Consider the following 22,686-nt stretch of genomic DNA (forward strand, 5'->3'; position numbering starts at 1 on the left):
AAGCAAAATCATGATGACAAATTGATCATTTAAGTTCAAAAATAGCCTCTAAAAAAAACATGAAATCAAGCTACGGGGAATGATACCTACAAATCAAAAATATATAAATAGCGAGTATGGGGAATCAAAACTTTTAGTCCCTGATGTATGGAAAGAAAAGGAGATGCAAGATGGAAAAAAGACAGTGAGAAAACAAAAGCAGCTTTGGCACTAAACAGCATCTCAATGCACCAGAGCTTCTCAGACAGAATGACCTCGTTACTTTGGTGAAACTGCAAAGGGAAAAAAACGTCAAACATTACTCACATCTGGATAATAATCTACAGTTGGGACCAAGTGGTGAATGAGGGCCTCCAGGGACCCAGACACAAGGTTGTTGTCATGATAATAGAGGCCGGGGTAGCCTTCCTCTTTGGTCTGGTAGAGGTTCTTGTTGTAGCTGCTTGTGTTCAGCTGCCCCGTGAATGGCGGTGTCTGAGGCATGTTGTCCTACAAGAAAAAAAAAAAAAAAAAAACAGGAGGACAAACACAGGAACAGTCAGTCAGAAGTGCAACTTCTTCTCCTACAGATATTTGACCAAAGGCGCTGATGCAGGATGGCCAAACAAATCCAAAATAGCTCTGAGACACAAACACAGACGGCTTAAGTTTGTTTGGGAAATGGTTTGGATGCAGTCAATACCCTCCATCCTATGCCGTCCATTTTACGGTTTCAGAGTTTGGGTTTAGTTTATTTCAATGTACAAATGGTCAACTGAAAAAAAGGAGCTCAAATAAAAACTGTGGTTGAGGCACAAAAAAAGGATAATGGATGGAGTCTTGTGAGTCATCTGCAAGGAAACAAAAATAGACAGCTTACAGATGCTTTGTTCAGTTTTGACTGAGCTTTACAGGAAATTGAACACTCAACACTGGTAGTGTTAGTGCTTTGCACTAGGCAGCCAACCCCTAAATATCCAGGCCGACGGGTATAACCCCCAGCCCAGTAGCATCAGCAGCAACGTGAACCTACAACCCCAAAGATTTGGTAATTAATTCTCAGCCAACAAGACGGATGAGGATTTGAGCTTTTACGCTAAACACTATTAAATCGTCGGTAGGACAATTCATTCATTCAAACTATCTCCTGACTCACACAGAGCTGGTATTTAACGGTATAGCTTATAAAAGGAGTGCTGTGTACGTGTTTCAAGATAAAAAGTACACCAAAAACATGTAAGAGCTTGTGAGATACTCGGGGCCAAACTGTAGCCCCGCAGGTTGTCATGACACTTGTTTTACCCAGAAAGTACACTGAAGGATCACGTTGCCCGTTTACTTCCACTGCTGCCATGTGTGTGTGTGTGTCTGTGTGCATGACACACAATGAAGAGGATCGTTTGTGCCGAAGAGGCAGAACAAATCACGAAGTAGGGTAGGACGTGACAAGTTGAAGAGCACGTGTGCAGTCCTGTGCTAGGGTACAGTCACTAATGCGAACACGGATCAAAACACTGCAAAAGAGTCCTGTAGCATAATCCACCTCTCCTTGACCCATCCGTTCCGAACAATCATAGCTTTGTCAGTAAATCACCAGATGTGGTAGCTCCGAGCTACGAGGAGGCGATAGCACGACACAAAAGTAGCATTTTTGGATACATTGTGGAGAAACTACCAGCATTTGGTTAAGGCTGCGTATCAAACATGCCTGCCTGAAAGATATCGTACAAAATATCAGAAAACTGTCAAGTACAAAAAGTTCTGATGCCTGGTCAGATTCATAATCCTGCTAACTTCCTCTTTATTTAGTTTTCCATTTAAATTAAAATTCTGCTATGTTTTGACCGCGTTATATTTCTTGTATGGCCGCTTGTGTTCTGGCATTTTATAACTAAGAAATGAAAAATGTGATCATATTTCTCAAGGTAAGGTAACAAAAGTATGGTTTGAGGTCAGTTGTGAAACTCTGGTATTGTATCAGGTGAATATCAAACCAAGTCTTACGGCGAGCAAGTGCAACCTTTGCTGGTCGCTTCTGAAACAACAGTTAATGCTAAAACATAGAGTAACAGTAGCACAGAGTCACAGAATTGACTCGGTAATTTCAGTTAATATCCGTCTTAACATTTTCCCAGATTCGCTTCCAAAAAGCTGCTGGCCGTGCCAGACCAAGTGTGGCTGTAGCCCCAAGTGTATCGAACCAAGCAAAGGTGCCTTTTATTGCATGTGAATTCAACTTTTCAGAGGGACTTTGCTATTTCTATTTTCAGAAGTTAAGAAGTCTCTCAGGTCTAAAACTCAGAACTGGTCCTCACAAAGACAGAACAACAGTCCCACGCACGCTTTCGTCTGCCAGTGTACGAGCCTCCTGACCTCTGAACCTGGCATTTTGGCTCTGCTCCTGCCAGGCAGACTTATGGCTGGGGAAACACAAAGGGCCTTTTCACACTAGGGGGGGAGGTCAGCGCAGGGTGCAACAACCCCGCCCCCAAACACCCCCACACCCCCCACCTCCTCGACAATATGCTGCCCCGTGGCTGCCTGCCGAGTCAGGAAGCCTTGAAGGCTGATGCAATGCAGTGCTGCCAGGGACGGATACGGGGATGCCAGGAGGAACAAACTGCACCTGCCCACACACTGGCACAAATAGTTCAAATAAATTTAGGGCTTCACTGTCCCATGACGATAATTGAGTTTTTTTTTTGAAGAGAAGGCTTAGAAAAAGTAAAAAAAATAAATAAAACAATCCCATCATATACCACAGGGATACACATCAGCTGAACTCACCAGGGATGGAAATCCAGAGATTTTATTTAGTTGCATCTAAAATTTGTTTGCCTTTGCAGGGTCAAGAAGGTTTGACATAGATACCGAAACAAACCCTGTGTATTCATAAGTTCACATAAAGCCTCCACCCACACGATTCAAACCACCCGGCATTCCACTTTCACACGCATGCCGAACCATAATGCACGCGTGCACACACCGTCCATCGCTATTATTCAGCGAGACAACCGTGGCCATTTCCATGAGAAAGGCGAGTGCGAGGAGTCAGAGCACAGCGGCCCGAGCATCTGCTGCGCCATGTGGCTTCCCCACAGAGAGGGAGAGACGGGGAGACCACGATTCCGATGGAGGGAAAGAGGGGGATGTCGTAATGCAATTCAACTGGATCTTTGTTTACTCCACTGAGGGATTTTTTGCTGAACTTAAGTTCTCTGTTCTCGGCGCAATTACACCACAAAGTCGTTTGGTTGCAAGCTCCTCGCCCAGCGGCATCCAAGTACAGCCACGGATGTCTACCGTCCACAGAGCAGCTCTAAACACACCGCCGAGGTTGAGATGAAGAGCACATCAGCAGCAGCAGGTGATCTAGTGCTGAGAACATGACTGCTTCACTTTTCCCAGCCGGGATCTGAATCACCACCTCCCTGATCCCACGCTTTCTTTCCTAACCATTAAAATCGGGTGGGGTAGAGGGGCGGGTAGAATAGTAATACTTGCTCCATCATTATAAGTGCTTAGACGTGTATAGGTTGCAGCTTCTCCAGTGTGAGGATAGGCGCCCTCTCTCTATCTCATAGCATTGACTGCTGAAGACGAAATAAGCGATTGGAAGAGGACATCTAGGGCTTGGCGAACTTGCCATGAAACTGAAACTTTGTAGACTAAAAAAAAATTAATTATCATCCAGATGTGACCTATCTACTTTAAATACAGTTCCTTTGTCAGTGTCAACATAAAATACAGTCTTTCCACAATCGTGTAAACCAGCCTACCCAAACTAAATGAGTGTACAGAATCAAAATACGGGGACTAGGCATTGGCATCAGCTGACGACCTGAGTTGGCGAATCAGAATCTGTATTGGGAAATAGAGAGTTGGGTGCATCCCTAGTTGCAGCCCCTGGTTGGGGGCTCGGTTAAACATTTCATTCGTTTCATTAGCCGCTTTAATTGCACTGGGATTCATGTCAATGTCGCCTGGCTTTCAAATATTAAATTCTGACTGAAGTAGATCAGTTAAACGCCAGCGCTCTGCGACTGACGTACTCAGATCCACACGTGCACGCCCCCTGTGAATGAAACAGAAATGAAAACTCAGATTCGCTAAACACATACGGTGAGAGAACTGGGCTCGTAAAATCTAACGCTGCGACAAGTTGTACCGACGCTTCAGTATCCTGACATCGCTCTCCCTCTCTGATGTCTCTGAAAACTGTTTGGATTCATCTCATGCTGCCAGGGGCAGGTGGGGCTCTTTGAAGATAAAAGCTGAGTCTCTTACACAGAAATACCTTGGATAGAGGACACCCCGAGATCAGATGTCGCTCTTTGTTCTCTTCCCTAATCTCTGTCTCTTATGTCAGAGCAGCACTTCTTCCTAGCGGCCCATGGAGGTCAGCAGTGAGTGTTTTAAATCTCATCTTAAGACAGAGTTGTACATGAAGGTGTTTTACTGGTGCTCTTGCTTGTCCTGATTTGCCCTAAGGCTTTTTTTTTAAAAAGAAAAAACTCCCCTGACTGTCTAAGTTTCATATATTTTACTTTTTGCCTGTAATTCTTTCATCTCTCCCTGTGAAGAAATGAACATTTGTACATACAAAATTTTACCTACAAAAGTTTTAGTTTTTACGGTTTTGAGTAGCAAGTGGATACCACCACCACCACCACCATCACTGTCTCTGCACTAATGCCAACATTGCCTGTTGTCCTCGGCTCTGCTCCACGCATGCCGGCTGCAGCCTTCATAATCCTAAAAACAAAGCGCAGGGTGCTCACAGGCGGCGACAACCGACACACGCCGATTTACATTTGGCTCCCAGGTGTCGTGTGTGGTAGGAGTGGCGGTAGAGGGTGGAGGGACCACATGTCGGGTCCCGGGGCCTGACAAAAGCAAACCCTGAGCACACTGCTGTTGGTTTAGCGTGGCCGCTGGCTGGGTAGCAGCTGAAGGTAAACAAACAAAATGCCACAGCTTGCCTCCCCACTTTAAGGAGGGGGGGGGGTTGTTTAGGTTGGATGGATGGTTTCAATTAGAGCCTTGCTGGTTGTGTGTGTGTAACCATCTGCCTCAATGTGTAAAAGAAGTCTGGTGCAGGCTAAATTGGATTTAAAAGCCGAGGACATTGAAATTTCTGTTAAAAGATGGTTAAAGGCCACAGAATTTTCTTGTCCACAATCTTCAAACTGTGATATTTTTTAAATATTTAAACTCTAGTCAACTTCACACTCACGGAGTCTCGGTTCCTACTTCTGTTATTGGCGCGTAAGGTCTCGACCGCTGATTATCACATGGCAGCGAGTCTCTCAGATGATTGCCTGGCTCAAGAGCTGACTCAGGGGTATATTTCGCGGTAATCTTAAGGTCCGGGACTTTCTCCACTCCCTCCTGACATTTACTCAAAAAAGAAGTACTACTCTCAAAAGAAATAAGCAACCCAGAAATGAAAGTAAAACACTTTTACATTACACTGATCATGTGATGCAACATTTGGAAGTTGAACACGCCATTTACCCTGTGGGGAAATTCTGAAACAGAAGGGCATCAGCCTAAAAAGCACCAAACCTCCCCAGGCAAATGTCACGTTGGGAGTAAAACCCTGGCATTTACGGGAAATTACCTTCAGGCTGCGGAGCCATCAATGACACGTGTTTGCAGGTAATTTTGTCTCCAAACACATGGGTGGAGCCGATTCCCCAGAGAGAAAATGATGCAGTCTGGTCTCTCGCTTGGCCAAAATACAAGCTCTCCAACAGCCTACCGAGGCTCTTCCAGCCCTGCCCGCAGTGTTAACGACGCTCGTGATGAGCACCCATCAGCACTTCAGAGGCCGTAAAGAAAAAGAAGCCTGAGCGCACAGGAAATCATTCCCGCGGTCCACGAGACGTACTCAATCAGCCAGACACTCCAGGTTACCGTTAAGGCACTTTTCTGATGCTATTTCCCAGAGGAATATCTGAGATCCTCCTGCAAAAGCCGAGGAGTAAAAACGTCAAAGCAGTAAGACACATAAGATTTGTGATGTAATAAAGCATCCCTTGCAGCCCTTAAATGAAAAACACCCATGTGGTTGAGAAATCGGAGCCGCAGAAATGAAAGCTGAAGAGAAAAGGTAGAAATCCTGTATTTGGTTTTTGCTTTATTAGGGCTAGAGAAGGAGGCTGTGACACTGAGGGAATGTGATTCTGGCACAGCGACACTGACACTTTGAGGGACCAGTAGTAAATCAAGAGCCCCCCCTCCCTTCCACTGCGTAAACACCGAAAGGCATGAGGAATCTCACTCATCCGTGGCTTGAGGAAATGAGGGTGAGAGATAGCCGAGTGGCTGCACAGGAGGGTGAAGAGGCCACAGTGGAATAGTGCAAGTAGTCTAAATAAAAACGGCTGGTTGCCTGTGTGTGGTCAGGAGTATTTAAAGCTGAACTAGGCTGAGGAGTTTTAAGTAGAAATGCACCTGTCTTAGAGGGGTTCAGTCAAAACAAAAACAAAAAAACTGGACAAACACCACATCTTCCCGCCCAGCTCTGGTGTTAAGTGTGGACAAATTATCGCTGAAGAAATCTCTTTTTTTTTTTTAAAAAAAACCCTCTCTCTGGACTCTGGAGTAGAAAACAGACTCCAGCAGCAGCGAGGACATACGCAGACCAGAAAAGAGAGGGCTCACCACAGATAAATCAGGGGAAACAAAAGGCAAAAGCAAAAGTTATAAACTGCTAACTTGATACAGGAAATCTCTTAACTGTATTACACAATTTGTCAAATTTACCTCCCGGACTTCATTTTCAAGCCCCCTTTTTCTCTTCGGGTGTAACAAGATATACCCGTGTATCAGCCTGATTATCAAGTAATGGTAGCCATTGAAAAGAGCCAGAAAGACCCCTGTCACTGCTGTAAGCTGAACCGAATATGATGTAAGCTATTGTAACACAGGAAACTGACACTTTCTCAACTCTTCCTCACACCTTCTGATGGCTGAAAAACAGAACAGCACCGACACTTCCCAAGCGACTCTTCTCAGAGGCAATAGCAGCAACCATCCAACCGACAGGGCACCAGTGTGCCCAGCACAGCCACTCTCAGCTCCTCCGCCTCTCCTGACAACATTTACGCCGCCGACGAGTGCTGTAGTACCGGCGGTATGTCGACCCGGGTTAATGATCGCATCTGTTGCGCTGAGTGGTAAAAATCACAGCTTCCATATAGGATTCTGTCACCTGGTGTCATCAGTCTCCGACAGCCTCATGCCCCCCCCCCCGAGACACTAAACATCCTGCACAGAGGGACGCTACAGCAAAAACACCTTTCTGGCTTCTTCCTTGGATTTTCCGCCTTGTATCACAACCACAAGAAGAACCACACGTGGGAACGCTGATGCTGAAAAACAACGGCTAAATTTCACCTCATGGTTTTGAAGCAAGCGTCCCTGCCTTTGAATAAAGGGGAGGGGGGGGTGCATTCTGGGACCTCATTCAACGTGCCTGTGGTCCGGGATATTCCTGACCTAAACGGTTCCTCTGTAAATACTGATTTAACAATTCACAGTTTCTCAGAGTCATCCTGGGCACTGAACCTGGGCGAAATTCGGCTGAAAAGTAGACATTTGGTTTTCGTCTGTATTTCAACCCGTAGTCGGGACCTGCTTTAGTCATTTAGGTGCTGTTGAAACAACAGTTATATGTTGCCAATCTTCAAGCAAATTTAGCCCAGTGCCCAAGTGCTCTGGGGGGGAAAGAAAATGGAAATTTGGACATATTCACTTAGAAAACTCTCATCTGCCGATGAAGACAGTGGTGATATAATTTAGTACCTGTGGACAGCTACTAAATACACTTGGGTTAGAGAGTGTTTTTGTCCAATTTAGCCCTAATTCGATAAATGCCTGGACATCCTGTGACCTGCAAATCAATGATCAGTGCTGGCTCTGGTTAAAGTGACAGAGTTGAACACAACTAGGCTGCAGCTGCGAGTACGCTTCTTTTAACTCCCAAAGCTCTGCGGTCGACACACCTTTTCATCCGCAATTACACCACTGCTTGCGCCAAATACCAGGCTCCTCCTACAAAGACCCAAACTTCCCCATTTCCCCAAAGCCTGTATTTGTCTGCATTTGTACAAATGCCCACCACAACCGCACCAAGACTACAGTAGCAACCATGTAATCCACAGCAACAATAACTCGTTCAAGGCACCCTCACATCGTCAGCTGACCAGGGTCCTGCCAAATCACCAATAAACGGATTTAACTTGTCAGCACGTTAAGGAAAACCCAATGCATGATTGTAATACGGAGCGGAGTCACGGAAAGCCAAGGAGTTATTCAGGAGGGATGTGGGATTAACTTGACTGATCCCTCACTGTCTTGCAAGGGGGGGGGAATCCTCTTAGCCAGAGAGTAGTGGGGGTTAAAAATAGTCCGCCATTGACACTGATTTTAAAAATCCCATTATTGGGGGGCATTTTAAGGGTCATCTGGGGAAAACAAAAAACACAGGACAAGCTATTTAGTGATGTGTGTATCATCACCCATGTTTGTTTTGATTCTGAAGGGAAAAGACACTTGTCCGTGTCTTCGCCCTTCAGAATCAAAACAAACGCGGGTAATGAGTCAATAAAACCGCACTACCATCGCTCGCACTGCACAGAAGGCTCAATCTAAACACTGGGAACTCAAGCTGCAATCTCTTATATTTGCAGTCAAGTCTACGGAGAGAGTCACAGAGGAGTGAGTCGGCGGTCAGAAACATTTTTGCCTCGGCCGGCTGAAGTGCGCTCTTTCCGCCACCTGCGCACGTTTAGGACTCGCTCCTCCGGGGGCCCCGAGGGGCCCGGACATCACAACACTCAATGTAAATCATCAAACATGAAAGTATCCCTACAATTCATCCTCATCGCTCACCTCGACGAGCGGTAATCCAGGTGCAAAGTCCCCTCGTATCCTTTCCCAAAACGTGATAAACAGCCTTTCCAACAGCCGAGACTTTCCCCTTTTTAAAAAAAAAAAAAAAAAAAATGAGAATAAACCGAGGCAGTGAAACCCCGCAGCCGGTCCCCGCTCCGGTCACTCAGCGGAGCATCAATTCAGCTGTAAATGCAGCGACGTCGGAAACGTGTATTCCCGGTTTCAGCGCGGGAGCAACTGCGGGTGTGCTCGGTGAAGAAGACGCCGCATGAATGAGTAGGAGCTCCGGCTGTGTCGCTCCTCCGCCACCGCCGCCGCCTTCTTAGGTTGTGTGTGAGCTCCGGAGCTGCGACCAGCCTCAAGACTTTATTGTGAGGGGGAGGTAGCAGCCAATCAGAGAGGAGAACTCACCCCCCTCCTCCTCCTCCCCCCTACCTCCCTCCGTCTCACGGCCCCCGTCTTCTCTCGTTTTCAGTTTCATTTCTCATTTCACTCTTTCTTTTTTTTTTTCCCATCTGCATCCCGCTCCCCGCTCCTCCCGCGTGTTTCCCCCTCCTCGAATTTTTTTTATTCCGACGGAGCGCTGCGAAAGCGCCCGACCGCGAAAGAGAAAGTACGGTATTAACAAGAGACCGACTCGCGTTGCGTCTGCCCGGCCGGTCAATTTGGGGGGGAATCACAGGCGCAGTTCAATGAGGCTTTTGGGGGAAATCTGGCCCCGGACTTTGCAGCAACCCGGTTTCTCGCAACTCCGCAGACATTCAACAGCAAACGGAACATTTGCTTCTCTCTTCTGGGGCCCGTGATGACCTCCCGTATGCATCGGTCTCCTGTCGTCTTGCGTGCGCGGTAGTGGTTTTGGTCTGTTGGGAGGATTTGGGGTCTCCAGGGTCTTTAGGTCGTGCTTTTTTTTTTTTGATGAAATGCGCTACAGGAGTAAATTTTTCCTGGAAAACAACACTGACGCTCTTTTACACACGCGTGCAAATTTGTTTTTGTTTTTTTTCGCACGCCAATAACATTTGTCAAACAAACACACTGTCCGCGACCCCCCCCCCCGACAGAGTTTCCCTCGGCCGAGAAAAAGTGCAGAAGCGAGGTCGCGTTTTCCTCCCAACTTCCCGGCGTCGACGGGATCACGTCCGTCCAGTCACGACGGCACACACACACACACACACACACACACACACACACACACACAAATATATATATATATATATATATATATATATATTTAATGGGGTGGATCCTCGGATTGTTGTGCCAAATGAGATTCAGAGACAAAAATTGTAAAGACAACGAGCACAAGCCAGGGGCCAAACGAGTTCGCCCATTTTCCTCACTTTGACGGCAGCGGGCTCGTAGCCGGCTCGGTAGTTTGCGAACCACGGCGACCTTCTGAAAACGTTGCCGTAGCTAACGCTAGCTAATCAGTTAATGCTAGCGTTACGCCGCTGTTACGTCCAAATGTACAGCATCACCTCTCCATGTTCACTCCGTTTTTTTCGTATTATAAATTTTCAACCCATCACATCCAATTTCACGTATTTTGCGTTTAATTAGAAAAAAAATCGCAATTTCGTGTCATTTATTTTTGTAATTCGTGACGGGCAAAGAACTTCGGGTACAGCCGGGCTTAGCAAGCTAACGTGCTCAAAATGACAATGCTAACCTGCTGATGTTTAGCGGGTATCCTAGTCGATCATGTTAGCATGCTAACATGTGCTAATGAGGACTAACCACGAAGGCCAAAGCCAAGGCTGACGGGCATGTCAGTAGCTATGCAGGTTGTCCATGAGCGAAACTACTGGACAAATTAAAACTTTGATGGCACTCGCTGAAAAGAGCCATCGTCCGTTTGTATCAAGAATAATAACAATCAGTCCGACATTTCACTCAGAAACAAAATGAGTCAACCTCATGGTGGCGCTGGAGGAAAACTCTGGGGGTCCACAAAGACAGTCGGCTTCTTGATCCTCTGGGGATGGACCGTGAATGACTGTACCGAGTTTCATGGCAGTTCACCTAACAGTTGACTCAGTCTGGACCGAAGTGGTCGACCGATCGATCGACCGGCCGAGCGACGCCGTCGCTCCCGTGCTGCCATGGCTAAAATCTGTTAACCAGTCAAAACCTATGACAATAATAAAGATACTGCTGTGATTGTAATAAAATGCGTTGTAATACGAGGCTGTGTCCTGAGTGTTGTATGTTTTAATTGTGACCTGCCAAGGAACTACAAAGCAAAATTGCCTCTAAGCTAACAAGGTTACAATTTCACACTCATCCATAAATGTTTTTCAAATTATTCTCTTAACCTGCCTCTCCTGCCCCTTTTACCCCTTTTCTCCCATTTTCTCTCTCCTCTCTTCAGATCCAACTCCCCTCCACCCCTTTTCTATTCTGTCCACGTGCCTCATTGTAATTTCAAGTTATGTAAATTGGAGCTTCAGGAACGCCAAAAGAAACAAATTATATCCATGGAAAAAGCTGTAGCGTGAAATGAAACCGAACATTTCAGTCTCTTTCTCGGTCCCCGACGCAACAAAACATCCTGTTTAGTTCTTCAAACCAGCAGTGATGTTCATTGTTTGTCCAGATAATTTAAGATGACAGCTGCTTCTAAGTGGGCGACATCTAAAAAAGAGGCTGCCTCTTGTAGGGAAATGTAAAATAACAAATTCTCATATAAAATGGCAACCTGGAAAGATGAGAATTTGGGTTATAAGATACTGTAAATTATGCTTTATATCTGCAGGAAATATGTCATATTCCAACACAAAAGACTAATTTCATTTGCTCAAATGGTACCTGACTGTTCCTGTTATCTAAAAACAACGGCAAACAAGCTAGATTTTCCTGTTTTCTTTTTGTTTTGTTTTTTTGTTCAAACAGTAAAGAAATGTGATTCATGTAAAGACTACATACTGGATGTTGGTTTAGCCGGAGAATCATTTGTGCTTGGCTGACTTCCTCCACATGTACGAGCAGAGTAATAAGCCATGGTAAAATAACAGCAAATCATCCCAAATCTCGTCAAACATCCAGAGGTATTACGTAATCTGGGATTAGCGCAGTTTTACGTATATGCAGTAATCCATGTTTTCTCTCGCTTAAATGACTGCGCAGAGTTTGGCCACAAAGATCAGGATTGCAGTCATTATGTTGGACGTCGTGGGGCACGAACACAATATATGTCTGCAGACACTACAAAGAACGATCAGGTCTGAACCAAGCCTTCATTGCCAGTGGAAGTTTTTGGGCCTTCAACTCTGTTTTTTTCATATACTGCAACAAAAATAATGGCAAAAATTCCAATTTATGATTAGAGCCTAACAATTTTGAGTATTTGGAAATCATCAACTGGTCCTCAAACCAAATATTCTCAGTCACAGTTTGGGTCTTTGGCTTTCACAAAGGCTTTGGTTGACCTCACAGTTTTCCTATATCGAACAACACTGAATAATGTGACAGAAGAGTAAGTTACCAGCGTGAAAAACGACCATAGTAAGAAGAGGACGAGCGAGACAAGGCATGCTTTTCTTATTCCCAACAAATCCAATGAAAAGACCAAAACCGACAATGTGTTACTCCCAATGTGCGTTTGAAAAACCAGTATTGGGTTACTCCCTCTTACTCTCAACGCTCTCCGATTTCCATACCGTTTGTGGCTCTTACCCCCGAGTCCATGTGTTCGTACTGAAGACATCAATATTTAGGGACAGACTATTTTCAGTGGCGCATTAATACACATTTGGTGCTCTAGCGAGTATTTGGAGAAGCAGGATGGCGTATGCGGGACTGACTCAAAATGAACGTAATAGTGTGTGTTTATGGTAATGAAGGAACATTACACCCAGAGCAACAGAGTGGCTCACTGATGGTTTTTAATAATTCTGGAAAACAATGGAGCTCTATGGCTCAGAGGAAAAAGATATATCAGGCTTTGGAAACACAGACGATACTTGTTAGCAGGATCGGTTCATTGCTGGTTTTGGTCTTTTCAAGGGATTTGTCGATTAGTCTGGTTTTAGCATTTTAAAAGTTAAAAGGAAGCGGGGCTTTCCCAAGTCAACTCGTTCACACCCTGCACCCTCAGGGCAGCCTGTGCTGAATGGCCGAGCGACAGATTTCCAGTCGGTCTATTCAGGTAACATCAGCATGGGGCAGCTACAGCCTGGAGGTTTACTAAATTGGATTTCAAGTGTCAGTGTAAAGCAGGGAGTTGCGGGAAGAAAAAAAAAAAGAAAAATCCCATCGCAGAAGATTGACAAAGCTTGTAACACTAAGGGGTTAAAGCTTTAACAGAGCAGATATAGCACGAATCAATACAGTCATGGAACTGTAAAAAGGTACAATATGTCCACATGCATTCATTAATGTGCTGTGGCATCAGATGTTTACTCTTGTGGAAAAAAGAGCCTGACTGGATCGTCAGAACTGTGTTAAAGGTCTCTTATGCAACCGTGACATCCAGGCTGATGTGTTGGATTTGAAATGTTCCTGCGGGGAGACAAATAAACACTGACTTTATGTTTGTGCTACATTCCGCACATAGCCTCAACACCAAGCAGCGAAGACAGACATCGGGAAATTTACAGTAAGATGTTTCCCATTTGTGCCACCCCTTTAGCAGCCAGGTCACAGTCCAGTGTCTTGTTCATGGAGACCTCGGACAAAAAAAACATCGGGATTAATGCTGAGGGAACTTAACTCGTGACTTTCTGGTTGAAGTTCAGATTTTCTAATCAAAACTTTCAAACAGAATGCAGCGGAAAAAAAAAAAACAACAAAACAAAAGGAGAAAATGGTTGAAAATATCTACTTTTTAATTTCTATAAAAGTGCATGAAACAATTCCATTATATTTGATACAATCAACTGACTCCTAGTAAATTCCCTAGCACGTGTTGTGACAGATAACAGAGAGAAAAGCGTATTCTCCTTCACTCTTCGACTGTAACTTTGTGTTGGAAGCTTTCTGAGCACCACTGACCACCGGCTGTCAGTAAACCATCATCTTCTTACACTCCCAGGCTCGTGAAGTTTGAGGGTCATTTCCTGTATTTGGTTACGTTACAATCTCACTCCAAACAGCTCAGGGTTAAGGCCTAAACCAAGCTGCCCTGAATGTGTCTGGTCGGCATTATCAGTGTCTTTATTTGGTTCCACCTGAGCTTGAATACCATTCCACACTTTGGGTTAAATATAATAAAAATCCTTAGCATGAGTGCATCCTAATTTCTGTCTTTGTTTGCGGTACGACTTGGACCAGTTGGTGCCTCTGATACAGTCTGGCCGCCTCCACATTTACACCCGTGTTCTCTGGCTAGACTGGTGAGGAGCTCCAGGACTCTGATCTCGTGCTCCATGCGCGCCTTCTCCCTCCTCTCCTCCCTCTCTGCTGTCTCCCTCTGCCGGCGCTCCTCCCTCTGCAGCCACTGGGCCAGGAGCTCCTGGTGCCAGCGAGCCTGCTCCTGCCGTTGGCTCTCCAGCTGCACCAGCAGGCCCCGTGTCTCAGACACCAGCCGCTGGAAGCTCTCCAACAGGTGCTTAAGGATGGGTTCCAGGCAAGAGGACTCAAGGTGATGGTGGCCAGAGTTGGGGAGGGTGTCTGGGCTTGGATCTGGAGGTGCGGGGAGAGGAGAGGCAGCAGACTGGGTAAGAGGGGGAGGAGGAGGAGACGGTGGAGGTGGGACTACATGTGGGGAAGGAGTTCTCAAGCTGTTTTCCACTGGTGTACCTGTGACACAGGATGAGAAAAAAGAAAAACAGTGCACTGAATGAGACTGTCATTACTGACAGGAATATCTCTGGAGCTGAAACAATCAATCAATTAATGGACAAGCTGAACAACAGAAAATTCATCTGCAACTATTCTGATAATCGAATAATTAAATCACGCCAAACATTCTCCAGTTCCTGCAACTAAAATGTGAATATTTGCTGCTTTTCTTCACCATATGTGACAGTAAACTCAGTATCTTAAGGTGGTCGTACAACACCAGTGATTTAAAGGTGTCACCGTGAGCTTTAAGATGTTTAAGGTTGACATAAAGCGAAGGGCTGATAAACAGGAGAAAATAGATATTATGATTTTTTTTTTTTTTTTTTTAAGTAGGAGAAAAGTTCCCATCAAAGATTCTTGTGTTGCTCATTAAATAAAAACTCTATAGTGCAATAAACATGCTTTTTTTTAAAAACAATAATATTAGAAAATATTAATCATCCTAAGCAAATCCTAATTATTAACATCTCATTTGATCAATTTAGTAATTGGGAAAAAACGGTTTGTGTGTTTCAGGTCAGGTTAAAATCTGGTTGTCTATTTTAGAGAATGTGTCGCCTTTCGGACAAAATTGCAGTGGTTATTTTCAGGTAACCGTTCACAGTTAACATACATACGTACAAATATATGGTGTACATATGGTGTATACAACATCTGAAGTAATCTGCTTGTCACGTACAACTTCTAAAATATAAGCTGATCTAAAGAAAAACATAAATGCAATAATTGCTATGAAAACATCTACTGGTGTTAAATTCCATTTGGGTTGAATCATTTAATTTAATTTAAAATAAACTCACTAACTTGTAATAATAATCGTAATCATAACAATAACAGAAATTTATAATATTTCATAAGTAGCAAAAAAGCAAAAATTATGAGAATATAATACAATGGGTGTTAATTTTAGCCTCTAATTATTTATATAGTAATCACAGTACATACCACTCATTTCATGATGGATGGATGAGTCCAGATAAACTTCATGGCATCTGTCTCTCGGACATTGTGGGAATCCCGTGTCACTGAACTCAAACTCATCCGTTGAGTCTTCTCTTTCCTCCAACTTGACTTCAGAGTCGAGCTGCCAAGGCTGCCGCCCCCCTCTCCCCTCTAAAGAGCTCAGACGTTGTCTCCCCGTCCCCCCCAAGGAAGCAAAATTGTGTCCGCTAAGCTCTGTATTAGAATTTAAATCTTGCGGGATACTTCCTGTCCTGTCGATGGAGTCGAGGTGAAGCTCCGTCATCCGTTCAGGAGAAACGAAATAGGGCCCTTCTACCCCTCCCGCTGACCTCCGGCCCAACACGGCATCCATCTCCGCAAAGTATTTAAAAGTGCAAGGCTGCGAGCTGTCGACGCTCCTCTGTAGTTTGGCTCTCACATAGTTAGCCTTCAGAGTTTTGACCCTAAGCCGGCACTGGTGCGCGCTCCGAGAGAAACCCATTTCACTCATGCGTGCTGAAAGGTGTTTGAAGACATGCCGGTTGCGGAGGTTTTCTGCCAAGCTCTTCTGGACTCGCTCGTCGCTCCAGGCGCACAGCAGCACTTGAGTTTCCTCCTCTGTCCAGTTTACAGAGCGCTCGGCTTCTCGTTTCCCTGCACATACAGACACACCGCTGAGTACAATCAACCACTCGATGGTTGACACTGTTGGCAACAGGCAATATTTCAGATACGCTGTCACGACAAGCATCATTAAAGGATTTGCACTAGACCGCAGACGCTTGATTTTATTTTGCCACCTGAGGGGATTTTTGCTGTAATTTGAGGCTTGAAACTTTAGAAGATGGAGCATAATTATAATGCCTCATTCACAGAGTTATCATATATACAAGTTTCCGACTTGTGACTAGTGCTAACATCAACATCCAAGTCGTAAATACAACGGAAAATCGGATTTTTCTGAAAGCTCCGATATATTCGACTTGCAAATTGCAACCATGGGAATCTCTCTAATCTTTCCCATCCATGCCATAGGACGTGAACGTGGCATAAGCACATTACATGCAGGTGCTTGGATTTCTGAATGCAGTTTTAATTAAAAAGTGAGACCTACACACTGACTCAGAGCCACACATTTCTTTCAATAAACAGTGTTGCAATCCCAACCAGCCATTGTCAGATCGAAAGAAAGAATGAAAAACTGATGAAGCTGCAATTGGGATTACACTGTTGTCGGTTTAACTAAATTCTGAAAAGCTGGTAGTCAGTGTGCAGTTCTGTTACTTTTCCACTGGTACAAAACTACACTTGGTGACCAATTTTTTAGGTACACTTAGCTGAAACTAATGCAGTCTAACACAGCATCCCTGCATCATACCCTACCTTCGTGAAGGTTCAGTTTTTTGTTAAAAAAAACTGAGGCGTTGGCCGTTTTTGAGGCTGCAGTTTTGTGGTGCTTTTGAACTGTGTGGCGATGTACTGACAGGTGTTATTTTCGACATATACAGTCTCGATGACATTAATAGGGTGGAAGATACCATACAGCACGGATGTGCTGCAGGATTGTTGTATTAGACTGTGTTACATTTAGCTAAGTGTACCCAAGAGCCTGGCAGCTGAGAGTAAAATCACTGTCTGAGGTGGAAGTGAGGATGTAACCACAGCAGTGATGGAGACTGACTGACATGCACTGTAAACCTGCAGGTTTCTGACACACATTCACAACGATGCACGACAACAAGGAATTCAGTTCATTTTGGAGTAAAGTGTTGTAGTGTTTCACCTCCACTATCCTCAACGTGACAGTTAACTAAGCTGTAAAATAAAAGGCTAACTCAGATGTCTAATCTCCATTAATAACAGGGTGTTCATGTCTCGCAGCAGTGAGGATCCTAACTTGCCAACAAACTTACACACTGCCTTAAATAACATATGGAATATGATATTAATCCGACAGATTATAGGTCCATTGGTTTTAATTCGTGTCCATCTTTAGCAGGGATTAAATCCTCACATTAAGCATGCTTGCTTGATTAGCCGGGGAGCAGGCTGTTAGCTTACACTACCACCTGAAAAGTTGAGTGCTAGCCAACAAGCTAAGTCAGCCACACGCAGTCTAATGCTGGCCTGACAACAGTGCCCGCAATTCAAAACGCTGGGGGTGTCATTGTGCGAGTCAGACAACTGGCAGCTAATTGTTCACCGGCTTTAAAACTGCGTGAAAGCGAACCCGTAAAGCCACCTCTGCCCTCTGTAACAACACTGCTGCTGCTACTGCTAACGTTAGCAGCTAACGGCTAGCTGACCTAGCTACATGCCCGTTAGTCTGATGCTGAGTCTCCGCTGCCAAGAGAGAAAAAAAAACAAAAAAACCGACACACAAAACGCGTCGGTCGCTCGCAGGTGACTTACTCTTCGTTGTTGAGACGGAGTTGGTCGAGTTGATCATCGGAGGATTCATTTCGACGAGCCTCAGCAAATGTAAACAATCCCGCACACACGCCGACACTCCTCTCTTCCGGGTGACGCAGTTCAGCGCGTGACGTGTTGCCGCTTCGTTTCAATTGTAAAATCAATCAATACAGAAAATTAAAAAAAAAAAAAAAAAAAAATCCATAATGACAATTATGGCAAATAACTCAAGTCTACATCCATCAGATTCTGCACTTATTTCTCGCTCGCCTCTATAAACCCCGCTACTATTATTAGAAAAACTCAAATAATGCTGTAAACCTCATTTCCCCACGATACTCATTCACAAATTGTACTGAAAATGTAGTACAGAGTCTTCAGTGGAACATTGCCCTAATCTGCTGTGTTCCCATTCCCCCTATATTTGATCATTTTTATATCACCTCTGGTGTTAATATGCAGTATATAATTAATCATGGGAGTTCGTTCCCCTGACGAAGCTGCAGTCTGGTCGTTGTATGTGATATGTCCTATTCAGAATCCATTAGTTATAATAGATACACGGCACTGTGCAAAAGTTTTCGGTGCTCAAAGTCAAGCGAGGACGCCTTTCAGAACTAGTGCCACGACTTGTTTATTTATTTATCAGGTAACTTCATACACAGTGAAGAGAAATCACCTCAAATCAGATCAGCATTTGTTTTGACCCCCCTTTTGCCTTTAAAACTGCATCTTGGAGAACTTGCCACAGTTCCTCTGTGGATTCAGTCCGTCTCAGTGTCTCCTGTCTATTCATGTGATCCCAAGACCGACTCCATGTTGTTGAGATCGGGGCTCTGTGGGGCCCAGACCACCTGTCGCAGGACTCCTCGTTCTTCTTGTCTCTGAAGACAGTTCTCTATGAGTCTGGCCGTGTGTTTGGGCTCGTTCTCTCGTGCTGCATATTGGATTTGGGGCCAATCAGACGCCTCCCTGATGGTAGGATGTATAATGGATAAGAATCTAAACATCTAAAGCATTTTTCGGTGTCATAATCAAAATTTGATTAATCCAAAATTACCATTACTCAAGCACAATAGACGAGGAACAAGTTACTGTATGAAAGTTGAAGAAAGAAAAAAAAGGAAAATGGCATTCACACAGTAGTAGGGGGGGCTGGGTTATGGGGGTGGGGGTTAGGGTGTATGACAAATACTACTGAGCTGTGTTCACACAGACAATAGCACTGCGTGGAAAAAAATGTGGCCACCTCATTCATTTCAATGAAACAGCAGTTGGCACAGTGGGATCCCAACACAGCCCTCGGGCAAAAAAAAAAAAAAAAGAAAGAAAAAGAGAGAGAGAAAGAAAGAAGCACAATCCCATGTCACCCAACAGGCAACACACTGCACACAGCAGTCAAATTCATCTAAGCGTAGATTCCTGCACTTTGTAATGTGAACAATGTATTTCCACTGTTTCAAATCCCGTCTCTCTCCGTATTCTAAAATGCGGTGCAGTGTTTTGACGTCTAATATTAAAAATCGGACGTCACATTGGACGTTAACAATATTAAAACTGTTCAAACTTCTGTTTGTTACCCAAAAAAAAAAACCTGAGACAATGTGCCCCCCCGACACGGACCCTTGAATTGTTTTAATTTGGTGCTTTATTTTTTGGCCTGGATGCACGTCGAGGTCCTGTTCAGACCATGTTTCTTGTACGCTGTCATATCCGGATTGTACTAATATCCAGCTGAGACACACACCAGTTCACACTCACAGGTACAGTCACAGTCACATCTGTATTGACATGTCCACTTCCGACCAGATAACCCGTGGCGCATTTTACTGCCAGGTGTGACCGAAGCGCCGGAGACCGCAAATTCACCTCAGCTTTGAATAACAAGAGGGATGGATCTCGAGGAAACGGCTCCTTAAGGGGCTGCGAGGTGTTAATGGCTCGACTTGTGCATTCTCCGAATGTCTGCCGAGGGCATTAAGACCTCTGGCGTCCCTTCTTCTGTTCCGCTGGTTCGGCTCCTCAGTCTTTCATCCACAAACACAGCAGTTAGAAGCAATTAGCAAAGGGGGGCTGGGGGGGGTTTGCTGCTAATGCAGATTCAGTCTGCTCTCATGCAGTTGCATTTGCATGTAGAGCTTTCAGCCTTTGTTCTGTGAGACAGTGACCTGGGAAGAGCGAGCGAATGTCGCTGTCATTTGCAGGTGAAGCCCGTTTTTCCTCTGGGAAATTCTCCTATTCGCCATCTTGCCAAGAATCAGCTGAGAGGAGCCGACTTCTTCTCTGCGTGTCCGACACGCTGACACTTTTTTTTTAGCGTGGCATTAGCTCAGCACAAAGACTGGACGCAGTGGGGAAACTGCCACCCTTTCTCAAACGCGGTGTCGCACAAATGAAATTGTTTTGTCGCGTTTACTTTAAATCGGACATGTGGCGTAATAAGAATTACCCTGTCAGTCGGCCTTCATAGCTAGGCTCTCTGCACTTTTGTAATCCCCCGAGGAAAAACCCAGCTCACTCTCTAATGTGGCGACAAGCTTTTCCCCGCTAACAAGATAATGACATGTAAATAAGACAGTTCAGGAGTCGGTGGTAGTGCTTTTTTTTTTTTTAGGGTAGCTGTGTCCTCCTGGTTGAGAGTGATTATTTTCTCATCCGAATCTCAGTTAGGCACAAATCAACAGACGGCACATTTTTCAAATCACGCAATGACTTTGCAGGGAGTGCGGAAACCTGGTCTAAATGCTGCCCCACACCACAAAGTTTCCCTTGATGACAAGATAAAGATGTAAAAACAGATTCTGTGTGGCGACATATTTGGGGGATTATCTCCAAATGGAGACTTTCACTTCTTCCGGGGGGTCAGATGACAGATGAACTCATCTCAGCGGGCGGAGGCTGAGAACAAAACCAAATGTCAGTGTGTGTTAATACGAATATTCCTGAGCGATCTCACGGTAAGGAAATAAGAGTTGAAAAGAGGAAGCTGTGGGGATTTTTTTTTTTTTAACCGCCAAACGGGAACAGTGAACACATGTTGCGGAGGAAGCTATAGGGGAATAGAAGACCACATGAAAAAGTCCAGAAGGGGGGTCCACCGTTGGTTGGCTGAAAGGTCATTCCGCCAACCAACCATCCACCCCGGGGACTTTTTAGGAACCCAGGAACTTCGACCAGAACTTTCAACCGCATGAACAAAATTGCAGTTCTGGATCTGGATCTATTTTCCGCCTCCCAGAAAGTCCGTGCCCCTGGGGTGGGACTCTCTGATGGCCCAGGAGGTATCAGGGTGGAGTTGGTAATACTACACATCCAATTTCCCAGACTTCGGTACAAAAAGAGCAAAATAGAAAAAGTGGGCAACGGAGACAAATGAAACGTATCCTTTTTTGATTTGTCTTTTAATCCTTTTTGTTTTTTCAGTCTGCCTCTCCATGTCTCCATGTCTCATTTTCCAGTTTCACCGACTATTTTGTTCTCTTCTTGTATTCCAAAATTGCAGTTCAAACAACGCTTTACAGAGTCAACAACCCTCCTAACCCCACCAATATTTTGGGTGAGGTTCAACAGGCCTGATTCTGTTGTTCCAATCCTGGAACCGGCTACAGGCCCTGGAGCCGCAGGCTGAGATAAAGGTTGCTCCTCACAGCACAGAGCACAGCACTGACTTCTCGTGAGCGCAGGCGTGTGTGTGTGTGTGCAGGCACACACACACACACACACACACACACACACACACACACACACACACACACACACACTAAAATGTACAAAGGATGAGCCCACCACAGCATAGGTAATTACAGAGGAAGAGGGGAGCCGAGACAGTCGACTGGACATTCGTCTCATTACTCACACAGGCCTCCGGGCTGTTCCCCACTGGCCTGCAGAGGAACATCACACACTCTTCTCTCACACGGACGCTTCGAGGCATACAAACGCACGCGCACACACACACACACACACACACACACACACACACACACACACACACACACACACACACACACAGACACACATGCTGGCAAGTCTCTGAAAAACACACAACACACACCTGCACAGTCGGGGTCAAGAGCTTAATGCAGCTTCCTAATTACATCACTAACAACAGTAAGTGGCATATTATTATTCATGAGTTCTTGCGTAGAGGCAGTGAGCGTGAAGTACAGCAAGACTGGGAATGACATTTTTTGCATATTTTTACAGCTTAGACCACGAGCCGACCCCTGAGCAACCTACAAAGTGCGAGCAGGCAAAGGATAACGGGAGAATTCCTGAGGGACACATCAATTTTACAGGAAAAATGTGGTGCTGCAAGGGTCAAACCTGGGCTCTCTCTGGTATGGGAGAGGTCCTATTTACTAATCTGTGTTTTCTTGGACTCTAGGGGATGGACAAAGGGGCGTGCTTACAATATATGGCCACAATAAATAAATAACTACAGAGCCCGCACTGTCTCCTCTTCTGGATTGTCTTCTTTCCTGCCCTTGAAGGGGAGAGGTGGGGCGTAGATCCTCTCCCGGTGGGATTTGCGGAAAACCAGGTCAGAGAGCACACAGCGAGGTAAGACGAGGCACAGACGACTCACACGCTGGAGACGGTTACGTCAGCCGAGGCCGGAGCAGAACCGAGGTTTCCCACTGTGGGGGCTCAGGGTCGCGG

The 22,686-nt window shown here is 45.2% G+C and overlaps 2 protein-coding genes and 1 long non-coding RNA gene across 4 annotated transcripts in view; all 3 read right to left on the minus strand.

Moving 5' to 3' along the window:
* Window positions 1-10,574, minus strand: part of rasgef1ba (RasGEF domain family, member 1Ba) — a 35,549-nt gene extending 24,975 nt beyond the window's left edge. Inside the window, exons 1-3 of one of the 2 annotated variants that reach the window (XM_040154946.1) lie at window positions 10,556-10,574; window positions 8,881-8,968; window positions 307-489 (exon numbers count right to left, since the gene is read on the minus strand). In XM_040154946.1, the coding sequence (XP_040010880.1) occupies window positions 307-483 (177 nt within the window). In that variant the 5' untranslated portion in view covers window positions 484-489; window positions 8,881-8,968; window positions 10,556-10,574. Of the gene's footprint in view, window positions 1-306; window positions 490-8,880; window positions 8,969-10,226; window positions 10,325-10,555 lie in introns of those variants that run through there. The other variant, XM_040154945.1, reaches the window with a different exon arrangement.
* A 3,115-nt stretch (window positions 10,575-13,689) lies between these two features.
* Window positions 13,690-18,151, minus strand: LOC120805084. Its single transcript, XM_040154947.1, has 3 exons — window positions 18,025-18,151; window positions 15,616-16,266; window positions 13,690-14,625 (listed from the first exon to the last, which is right to left on the minus strand). Exons 1-3 carry the CDS (start codon window positions 18,071-18,073, stop codon window positions 14,120-14,122), a joined length of 1,206 nt encoding a protein of 401 aa, XP_040010881.1. The 5' UTR covers window positions 18,074-18,151; the 3' UTR covers window positions 13,690-14,119.
* A 501-nt stretch (window positions 18,152-18,652) lies between these two features.
* Window positions 18,653-22,686, minus strand: part of LOC120805085 — an 83,137-nt gene continuing 79,103 nt past the window's right edge. Inside the window, exon 4 of the long non-coding RNA XR_005709499.1 lies at window positions 18,653-18,996. This is a non-coding gene — a long non-coding RNA (uncharacterized LOC120805085). The remainder of the gene's footprint in view (window positions 18,997-22,686) is intronic.

Source organism: Xiphias gladius, chromosome 19, assembly GCF_016859285.1.
Source record: "Xiphias gladius isolate SHS-SW01 ecotype Sanya breed wild chromosome 19, ASM1685928v1, whole genome shotgun sequence".
Taxonomy (NCBI): domain Eukaryota; kingdom Metazoa; phylum Chordata; class Actinopteri; order Istiophoriformes; family Xiphiidae; genus Xiphias; species Xiphias gladius.

Coding starts and splice junctions, on each gene's coding strand:
- LOC120805084 (XM_040154947.1), bottom strand. CDS start 18,073: ATGAATCCTCCGATGATCAACTCGACCAACTCCGTCTCAACAACGAAG. Junction 16,267..18,024: donor CTCCGTCTCAACAACGAAGA/GTAAGTCACCTG, acceptor CTGTATGTGCAG/GGAAACGAGAAGCCGAGCGC. Junction 14,626..15,615: donor CATCCATCATGAAATGAGTG/GTATGTACTGTG, acceptor CCTGTGTCACAG/GTACACCAGTGGAAAACAGC.